The 10575-nt window shown below is 47.8% G+C and overlaps 1 protein-coding gene across 1 annotated transcript; it reads left to right on the plus strand.

Annotated features, from left to right (window-relative positions):
• The first annotated feature begins 1561 nt into the window (after positions 1–1561).
• On the plus strand, positions 1562–10323 carry PAQR6 (progestin and adipoQ receptor family member 6). Its single transcript, XM_032234328.1, has 7 exons — positions 1562–1702; positions 2331–2458; positions 3522–3727; positions 4790–4916; positions 5842–5938; positions 7654–7798; positions 10052–10323. Exons 1-7 carry the CDS (start codon positions 1652–1654, stop codon positions 10321–10323), a joined length of 1026 nt encoding a protein of 341 aa, XP_032090219.1. The 5' UTR covers positions 1562–1651.
• The last annotated feature ends 252 nt before the right edge of the window (positions 10324–10575 follow it).

Consider the following 10575-nt stretch of genomic DNA (forward strand, 5'->3'; position numbering starts at 1 on the left):
TCACCTTTATCAGATGCCTTCAGGGTTGGAGGTCTGGATCTTCCCCGCAGCTTCAATTTTAGGTGTTGCAGCCCAGGGGAAAAAAACCCCACAAAACAAAAGAAAAGAGGCTGCCTGTTGAAAGCCTCGGAATTTTGCATCGTTTCCTTCCACAAACGCCTTGTGAGTCCACCTCTCAAATAAACGTTCAGGCTCTCTTTTTAGCATTTTGGGGTAGGGAGGTATTTGAGATCAGCTGGAGGCTCTGGATTGCTCCTGGCTGCTAAATCTTTGAAGTGTTTTTATTAGTTGGAAGTGGTGTCTGGTTCCATCACCTCATTTTGGGTTGTGAATGCAAACTTTTGGTTTTCTTAGAGAATGTTGAAAGTCGCGATTGTGGTTGTGATTGAAGAATGTCAAGCAATGGGGAGAGAGGGAGGGAGGGAGAGAGAGAGAAATAAGAAAGAGAGAAAGAGAGGAGGAGAAGTAGAAATAAGAAAGAGGAGAGAGAGAGGGGAGAGGGAGGGAGAGAAAGAAGGAGAAATAAGAAAGAGAGAGGGAGAGAAGGAGAGGGAGGGAGGGAGGGAGGGAGGGAGAGAAGGAGAATTAAGAAAGAGAAGGAGAGGGAGGGAGAAATAAGAAAGAGAGAGGGGGGAGAGAGAAATAAGAAAGGAGAGAGAGAGAGTGGGAAAGAGAGAGAAATAAGAAAGAGGAGAGAAGTAGAGGGAGGGAGAGAGCAGGAGAATTAAGAGAAAAGGAGAGAGGGAGGGAGAGATAAGAAAGAGAGAGAATGGGAGAGAAATAAGAAAGAGAGGAGAGAAGGAAAGGAGGGGAGGGCGAGGGAGAATGAGAATTAAGAAAGAGGAGAGAGAGGGAGAAATAAGAAAGGAGAGAGAGAGTGGGAGAGAGAGAAATAAGAAAGAGGAGAGAAGGAGAGGAAGAGAAGGAGAATTAAGAAAGAGAAGGAGAGGGAGTGAGGAAGAAATAAAGAAGGAGAGAGAGAGTGGGAGAGAGAAATAAAGAGGAGAGAAGGAGAGAAGGAGAGAGAAAGAGAGGGAGGGAGAAGGAGAAATAAAAAGAGAGGGAGGGAGAGAGAAAGAAGGAGAAATAAGAAAGAGGGAGAAGGAGGGAGGGAGATATAAGAAAGAGAGAGAATATGATTTAACTGCTTTTATTTTAGTCTAAGAGCTGTTTCTCAACCTTGGTGACTTTCAGGTGGGTGGACTTCAATTCCCAGAATTCCCCAACCCCGGCTGAGGAATTCTGGGAGTTGAAGTCCACCCGTCTTAAAATCAACAAGATGGAGAAACCCTGAATTAGAGAAAAGACACCTGTAGACTTGTGAAAGCACACAATCAGGCTTTGCAAGGTGATTCTTTAATCCTTTTTTTGGTTTTGGATGATTCTCCGATGTGTTGGATTAGCAGTCAGTTCTGGACATATCCAAGAAGCTGCCATTTTTAATTCAGTGGCAGAATTGGCTTCCTGTGGTGGAACCGAACCAGACCACCAATGCTGAACCTATTGTGTCCTGTCCTGGCCAAGGTGGGGATCTTCATCACCAACAACCGAGGACCACCGAGCAGCATCTCCTGAGGACAGATTATTTTGGGGATACGACGTATATATGTCTATATACCTTTAAGAAGAATCCTGCCTCTCATCTCCAGAAATGCTAACCATCAAGTTGCCTCAAATCTTCAGAATCCATCAAGTCCCTCGGGTGAGTCACTCAGAATACACAATAACAGAGTTGGAAGGGACCTTGGAGGTCTTCTAGTCCAACCCCTTTGCTCAAGCAGGAGACCTTACAGAATAACAGAGTTGGAAGGGACCTTGGAGGTCTTCTAGTCCAACCCCTTGGCTCAAGCAGGAGAACCTATACCATTTCAGACAAATGGCTGTCCAGTCTCTTCTTAAAAACCTTCAATGATGGAGCCCCCACAACTTCTGGAGGGAAGTTGTTCCATCCATCCATCCATCCATCCATCCATCCATCCATCCATCCATCCATGTATCTTATCTATCTCAGAATGATATGGTTGGAAGGGATCTTGGAGGTCTTCTAGTCCCAACCCCCTGCTTGGAGGAGGAGGAGGAGGAGGAGACATCAAAGTAGAAGACTTCCAAGGTCCCTCACAACTTATTATTTTTCAGAGGAGGAGAAGGGCTTCCTACTTTAGCAGGGGCTTGGACTAGAAGACCTCTAAGGTCCCTTCCAACTCTTCCGTTATTCTGTTAAATTTGAGGAGTGTTGAGCCTCAATGGAGACGACCACTCTCAGAATTCCCAGAAACATGGGGATTGCAATCCCAACATTTTTGGGGGATTCCTCGCTTCTTATCTTGTAGATTTTCTGGGAAGAAGGTATCATATCGGGGTACCGACACCCCAAAAGTTCTGCGTTGGATTGCGTCCTCAGCTCCTTCCAACTGAACAACGAAACCGTCAATATTTGGACTCACTTCCTTCCAACTTGGTAAGTCTGTGGATTTTAGCCACAGTTATAGCAATAGGAATAGCAGTTAGACTTATATACCGCTTCATAGGGCTTTCAGCCCTCTCTAAGCGGTTTACAGAGTCAGCATATTGCCCCCACAATCTGGGTCCTCATTTTACCCACCTCGGAAGGATGGAAGGCTGAGTCAACCTTGAGCCGGTGAGATTTGAACAGCCGAACTGCAGATAACAGTCAGCTGAAGTAGCCTGCAGTGCTGCATTTAACCACCTCGGCTCCAGGGCTTGGTTGGTACCTGCTCTTCCTCTCTTTTCCTCTTTCTCTCTTCTGCTCTTCCTCCCTCCCTCCTCCTCCTCCTCCTCCTCCTCCTCCTCCTCCTCCTCCTCCTTCTTTTTTCTCTTTGTCCAATTGCACCACGGCCCTGCTGGTTGTCTCCCTGGAGGAATTACGGCTAATCCTCGACTTACAACATTCATTTAGTGCAGGGGTGGGTTCCTACCAGCGTTGGCACCAGTTCGCTTTGTGCGTGCTTTGCTCATTGCTCGCACATGCGCAGCTCACTATTAATTGTTCTGCGCATGCAGAACATGGAACCTGTTCCCGATGTGCGCATGGGCAGAGCTGCCAAGAGAAGGGAAAAGCTAAGGAACAAGGGTCAACTCAGGAGTAAAACCACAGGTGGACGGTGAATGGCCCCTCCCAGAGGAAATAAAAGAGGAGGAAAAGGGGAATGGAGTTTGCAGGAGAGCATTAGTTCCATTCATTCGGGTGAAGATCGGCTTCTGATTTCTTGCCAAGTAATTGCTGATACAGCGTGGAGTTTGGAAGATATCGGCCTGGCAGCTCTCCAAGCCTGATAAAGGTCTGTAGTTGTGGAATCTCTTGAAAGACTCTTGGCCGGGACTTTGCTGGAGACGAATTCTCTTTCATGTAAATAAAAGAGGTTTTATCAGGATGAGAAGTCGGCTTCATGATCTTGGGAAGCCTCGGTCAGAAATGTCTGGATACATTTCCAACATTGAGCAGACATGCTTTTAAACGCCTTTGCTAGTGCCACCCATAAAACACATTTTATACCTTCCAGGTATTTCTTATGGCGGTTTGTGATGCTCTCTTATCGCCTGGACCTATGGGCCGACACCTACAGCTGGCCATTCCTGGCCTACATGTCTCTGGTCTGCCTCTATCCCTTCACGTCCAGCTGTGCTCACACCTTCAGCACCATGTCCACCCATGCGCGACACATCTGCTATTTCTTGGACTACAATGCCCTCAGCCTCTATAGTTTGGGTAAGGGAGCTTGTGGTTTGAAGGTTGACCTTCGTCCTGTCTCTCCTTTCCGAGGGTTGGGTTGCTACCGGTTCGCTGTGGGAATTGGGATGCTGAACCGGTACGGACAGCAGGCTGGCCATGCCCCCAAACCGGTTCCTCGGTCGCCCATGCTGTTGCCAGCATGTTTTTTCTTTAGTCATTTTATAATGTTCTGCGCATGCACAGAACAAATTACAGGCAACCACGCATGCGCAAGCAACGTGGGGCGGGCATGTGTGTGAATTGAATCAACAGTAATGCCGGCAGCAACCCACCCCTGGGTTGGGACTACAATTCTCCAAATCCTCAGCTGACCAAATGCCGAATTTGCTGGGGCATTCTGGAAGCTGCAGCTGAGTGGTGCGGTGGGCTAGAGGTGGAGCTCTCATCTCACAATCAGGAGTCTGTGAGTTCGATCCTAGGTAGAGGCAGATATTTCTCTCTCTGGGCACAATGAGAATATATCTACTGAACAGAACCCCGTATTGGTGACAGGGAAGGGCATCTGGCCAGTAAACACTCAGCTCCATTCAGACTCCACTCTGTCAGGGATTATGGGGTCATTAGAAGATGATGATGATGATTCTGGAAGTTGCAACCTCAGTTTCCTGGAAGGTGGCAGGTTGGGGAAGAGAATGAATCAGAGTTTCTAAATCTTACATGGACTTGAACTCCCAGAATTCCCCAGCCGGCATGGTTTAAGAGGGGTGGACTTCAGCTCACAGAATTCCCAAGACAGCTATGTTGGCTGGGGAATTCTGGGAGTTGAAGTCCACCCATCTTTAAGGGGCCAAGACTGGGAAACAGAGCGGTGAATGAAATGTGCATTTATATACTCCCTCACTCCATCCTTAACTGCTCTGTTTTTGCACGGCAACCACGAAATGCAGTGCAGTCAGAAGATGGGCTTGAGAACTCTTCCCCACCCCCCACCCCCATGGGACAGGGAGTCAAATGCAAAGTGTTGCGCAATTCTGAGCCTTGCAAAGAGGCTGGATTAGAAGCTCCGCCCCTCTAACCATGTCCTTTTGCGTGTTTCAGGGTGTGCATTCACATATGGCGCCTACGCGATGCCGGATCGTTGGGTCAACAGCCTTGGGCACCACTACTTTGTCCCCATGGCTGCCATAAACTCTTTGATCTGCACCAGCCTTTCTTGCTATTCTCGGTAGGTATTGCAGAAGAACAGAGTTGGAAGGGACCTTGGAGGTCTTCTAGTCCAGCCCCCTTTGCTCAAGCAGGAGACCCTACACCATTTCAGACAGGTGGTAGTCCAGTCTCTTCTTAAAACCCTCCAGTGATGGAGCACCCACAACTTCTGGTGGCAAGCAGTTCCACTGGTGAATTGTTCTCACTGTCAGGATATTTCTTCTTCCTCCTTCTCCCCCTCCCCTCTCCTCCTCCTCCTCCTCCTCTTCTTCTTCTCCTCTTCCTTCCCCTCCTCCTGTTCTTCCTGCTCTCACTCCTTCTCCTCTTTTTTCTTCTCCTCCATCCCCTCCTCCTGCTCTTCCTCTTCTCCCTCTCCCCTCTTCTTCTTGTCCTCCTCCTCCTTCCCCTCCTCTCCTGCTCTCTTTTCTTCTTCTTCTCCTCCTCCTTCCCCTCCTCCTGTTCTTCCTGCTCCTCCTATTACTTTTCCTCCTCCTCATTTTTTTCTTCTTCTCCTCCTCCTCCTCCTGCTCCTCCTGTTACTTCTCCTCTTCTTCCTTCTTCTCCTCCCCACTCCTCCTCATCCTGCTCCTCTTGCTACTTCTCCTCCTCCTCTTCTTCCTCTTCTTCTCCTCTTCCTTCCCCTCCTCCTGTTCTTCCTGCTCCTTCTCTTTTCTTCTCCTCCTCCTTCCCCTCCTCTTCCTGCTCCTCCTGCTCCTCCTCCTCTTCCCCTTCTTCTCCTCCATCCCCTTCTCCTGCTCTTCCTCCTTCTGCCTCTCCCCTCTTCTTCTTGTCCTGCACCTTCCCTCCCTCCTTCCTGCTCCTCTTGCTCTTTTTACTCTTTTCTTCTCCCCTTTCACCACCGCCTGCTACTTCTTCTTCCTCCTCTCTTCCTCCTCCTGCTCTTCTCCCCCCTCCTCTTCCTCCTCTTCCTCCTCCCACTCTAGGTTCCTGGAGCTGGAGTGGCCCCGCTGGAGCAAGGCTGCACGGATGGCCGCTTTCGTCTACCCGTTCTTCTTCGACAACATCCCGCTCTTCTTCAGGGTAAGCCCCCCCCCCCATACCCACATAAGGAGAGGAGCTTTTCCGCAGGAAGGCAGCCTGCAAGGGGAGCAGACCTTGGGAGAGGGAAGAGATGCTTCCTTGGGAAGGGCTAGATAAGAGGACGCCCAGCCCTCAGCTGCACGATGGGTGGAGAAAAGGGGTACTCCTGTCATTATTAAGGCAGTGGTTCCCAAACTTGGCAACTTTAAGACTTGTGGACTTCAACTCCCAGAATTCTCCAGCCAGCAGAGCTGGCTGGAGAATTCTGGGAGTTGAAGTCCACAAATCTTAAAGTTGCCAAGTTTGGGAACCACAGTTATAAGGCTATCGCGGAGATTTGCACAGGCAGTCCTCGACTTACGACCACAACCGAGCCCCCAAATTCTGTGGTTAAGCAAGACCTTTGTTAAATGACTTTTGCCCGCGTTACGACCTGTCTTGCATTTGTTAAGCGAATCATTGCAGGTGTTTAAGTGAGCAGCGTCGTTTTTAAGTGAATCGGCTTCCCCGTTGACTCTGCTTGTGAGAAGGTCGCAAAAGGGGGAATCACATGATTTTGGGAGACTGCAACCGTCATAAATATGAACCAATGTCCAAATTTTATTATAGTATTATAGAATTCTTTATTGACCAAGTGTGATTGGACACACAAGGAATTTGTCTTTGGTGCATATAGAGTAGAGTAGAGTAGAATTCAGAATAGAATAGAATAGAATAGAATTAAGAATAGAATAGAATAGAATTCAGAATAGAATAGAATTCAGAATAGAATAGAATTCAGAATAGAATAGAATTTAGAATAGAATAGAATTCAGAATAGAATAGAATTCAGAATAGAATAGAATAGAATAGAATTCAGAATAGAATAGAATTCAGAATAGAATAGAATAGAATAGAATTCAGAATAGAATAGAATTCAGAATAGAATAGAATTCAGAATAGAATAGAATTCAGACTAGAATAGAATAGAATTCAGAATAGAATAGAATTCAGAATAGAATAGAATTCAGAATAGAATAGAATAGAATTCAGAATAGAATAGAATTCAGAATAGAATAGAATTCAGAATAGAATAGAATTCAGAATAGAATAGAATAGAATTCAGAATAGAATAGAATTCAGAATAGAATAGAATAGAATTCAGAATAGAATAGAATTCAGAATAGAATAGAATTCAGAATAGAATAGAATTCAGAATAGAATAGAATAGAATTCAGAATAGAATAGAATTCAGAATAGAATAGAATTCAGAATAGAATAGAATTCAGAATAGAATAGAATAGAATAGAATAGAATAGACTCCTTTATTGGACACACATGGAATTTGTCTTTGGTGCATACAGAACAGAATAGAAATAGGGATAGGGATATGACAGAACAGAACAGAATAGAAAAGAAAAGAAAAGAATTTTTTATTGGCTACGTGTGATTGGACAAACAAGGAATTTGTCATTGATAAATACAGAATAGAATAGAATAAGGAATGTCCGAATCGTCTGCCATCTCCACTGGCCACTGGAGGGCCACAAAAGAGTTTTGGCAATTGAGAATAAATTTACATCAATTGAAAGCGACTTAACGCGATTCCCATCTTGTCACAAGCATCCCTGTGCTCGCCTCATCATCCACGGTCTGGGCAGCTGGGGAAGATGGGCCACGTGGTATCCTGATCCCTCTTTCGAGGGCCAACTCAGGGTGGTCTCCTTTCCTTTCAGCTTTTGTTCTGTTTCGGCGAGGATTGTACGTGGAACGACTCCGTGGCCAGCTATTTCTACCACCTTTTCTTTGCTCTGCTTACCGGCTTCCTGTTTGCGTCGCATCTGCCGGAACGCCTGGCCCCCGGTCGCTTCGATTTCATCGGTAAGCGAGGACTTGCGTTTCTCAAGAATATCCAAAGCCAGAAAACGGCTGGGTTTGTGTGGTTACTACCCTATATTATATTAATTATATTATATTATATTAATTATATTATTATATTATATTATTATATTATATTATATTATATTATTATATTATATTATATTAATTATATTATATTATATTATATTATATTATATTATATTATATTATATTATATTATATTATATTATATTATATTATATTATATTTATTATATTATATTATATTATATTATATTATATTATATTATATTATATTTATTATATTATATTATATTATATTATATTTATTATATTATTAATTATGTTATTATATTATTATTATATTATATTTATATATATTATTTTTACAAATCAGCTAGTCCTCGACTTACGACCACAAAGGATCCCAACATTTCTGTTGCTAAGCGAGACAGTTGTGAAGTGAGTTTGGCCCTACTTGACGACTTTTCTTGCCACAGCTGTTAAGTGAATCGGTGCGGTTGTCAAGTTAGTCACATGGTTGTTAAGTGAAACCTGGCTTCCTCAGAAGGTCGCAAAAGGGGATTGTGTGACCCCGGGGCACTGTGACCGTCATAAATACGAATCTGTTGCCAAGCATCCGAATTTTGACCAAGTGGCCATCAGGATGCTACAACAAAGTGTGAGAAATGGTCACAAGTCTCTTTTTTTTCCAGATCCGTTGTAACTTTGGATGGATGCTAAATGAGCTGTTGTAAGTCGAGGATTACCTGTAACTCAACCATGTCCAACAAACGGGACTAGAACTTACCATCCCCTGGGGATCGCCCCAGACTCCACAAACCTGGCTTTTAGGCCTAAAATGGGACTAGAACTCGCCATCTCCTGGTGATCGGCTCAAGGGAATTCTGGGAGTTGAAGTCCATAAGCCTTAAAGTTCCAAGGTTGGACTCCTTTGGTATAAGGCCGTGGTTCATCTCCACCCCTGCCTTTTATCCCCAGAGCTTGGGTGGGGCTTTGCTAGCAGCGGTGGCTCTTCCATCCCAAGGACCTGCCCATAGATTTCCATTGCTCTCCTCTCCTCTGCCTTGTGGGATCAGGCATTGGGCCCAGCTGTTTCTCCTCTTCCTCATCAGCCATCTCCAGGCCTGCGGGCTGTTAACTCTCCATCTGAGGGCTCTTGCTCTCTCTCTCTCCCTCCCTCTTTCCCTCTCCCTCCCTCTCTCCCTCTCTCCCTCTCCCTCCCTCTCTCCCCCTCCCTCCCTCTCTCTCTCCCTCCCTCCCTTCCTCTCTCCCTCTCCCTCTGCCCCCTCCCTCCCCTCCCTCCCCTCCCTCTCCCTCCCTCCCCCTCCCTCTCTCCCTCCCTCTCTCTCTCTCCCTCCCTCTCTCCCCCTCTCCCCCTCACTCTCTCCCTCCCCCCTCTCCCTCGTTCTCTCCCTCCCTCCCTCTCTCTCCCTCTCCCTCCCTCCCTCTCTATCTCTCTCTCTCTCTCCCTCTCCCTCCCTCTCTCTCCCTCTCCCTCCATCCCTCTCTCTCTCCCTCTCCCTCCCACCCCCTTCTCTCCCTCCCCCTCACTCTCTCTCCCTCCCACTCCCTCCCACTCCCCTCCCCCTCTCCCTCTCTCTCCCTCCCTCTCTCTCCCTCTCTCTCCCTCCCTCTCTCTCCCTCTCTCTCCCTCCCTCCCTCTCCCTTCCTCCCTCTCTCTCTCTCCCTCCCTCTCTCTCCCTCCCACTCCCTCCCTCCCTCTCTCTCTCCCTCCCTCCCTCCCTCCCTCTCTCTCTCCCTCCCTCCCTCTCTCTCCCTCCCACTCCCTCCCTCTCTCTCTCCCTCCCTCCCTCCCTCTCTCTCTCCCTCCCTCCCTCCCTCCCTCTCTCTCCCTCCCTCTCTCTCTCTGCCAGCTCCATTCCCTCTTCCCCCTGGGAGCTCTCAGGTTGCCTTGATGTTGACCCTGACTCCCATGCCTCCCCCTCCAATTTGGCTGCTGGGGGGGCGGTGGCCGACAGCCCACAACAGGTCCCTTCCAACACTGTTGGAAGGGACCTTCCAACGCTATTATTTTGGGTCATTCCTCTCCGTATCCTTCTCTCATTCTTCATCCCTGGAGGCTTTGAAGTAGAGACTGGACTGTCCTCTGTCAGAAATGGTGTCGGGTCTCCTGCTTGGGTGGGGGGGAGGGTTGGGCTAGATGACCTCCAAGGTCCCTTCTAACTCTATTATTCTGTTATTCTCCCCCCCTCCCCTCCCCTATCTGTAGGCCACAGCCACCAGCTGTTCCACATCTGTGCCGTGGTGGGCACCCATTTCCAGTTGGAAGCCATCCTGGGCGACCTGAACTCTCGGCGGACATGGCTGAGCACCCACACCCCGCCGGGCATGTTCACCCATACCTTCGCCATTCTGGGTGCCACCATGCTGGGCAACCTTGCCCTGTTTTCTGCTTTTGCCATGGCCCTCTTCCGCTTGCCAGCTTCCATCCGGATCCTGCAGGGCGGCCTCCCCGAGTCGGAGGGCGCCAAGGAGAAGTAGATGCCAGGGAGCACCGCAGTGGCTCTTCTGGACCAGCGGGCACTGCCAGCTCACCGGTGATGCCTTCATACCTCAAGGTCGCCTGGGCGTGGTGGAAAATGGAACCTGGGAGAAGACGGGGCTTCCCTTGGGCCCTTACTCCAATCCTGAGCACCTTGACCACGTGGTTAGCCTGCTGCCTCTCCGTGCCAATGTCCTGGGTGCAAGTTTAGGCAGTTCTCCCTGTACGGGGAGCCTCGACTTATAACAGGT

The sequence above is a fragment of the Thamnophis elegans genome, chromosome 17, assembly GCF_009769535.1.
Source record: "Thamnophis elegans isolate rThaEle1 chromosome 17, rThaEle1.pri, whole genome shotgun sequence".
NCBI classification, from domain to species: Eukaryota; Metazoa; Chordata; class Lepidosauria; order Squamata; family Colubridae; genus Thamnophis; species Thamnophis elegans.

Bases quoted from the DNA above. Each gene is read 5' to 3' on its own strand.
- PAQR6 (XM_032234328.1), top strand. From the start codon at position 1,652: ATGCTAACCATCAAGTTGCCTCAAATCTTCAGAATCCATCAAGTCCCT. The intron at 3,728-4,789 runs GTAAGGGAGCTT...TGCGTGTTTCAG, and splicing joins CCTCAGCCTCTATAGTTTGG to GGTGTGCATTCACATATGGC. The intron at 5,939-7,653 runs GTAAGCCCCCCC...CTTTCCTTTCAG, and splicing joins ACATCCCGCTCTTCTTCAGG to CTTTTGTTCTGTTTCGGCGA.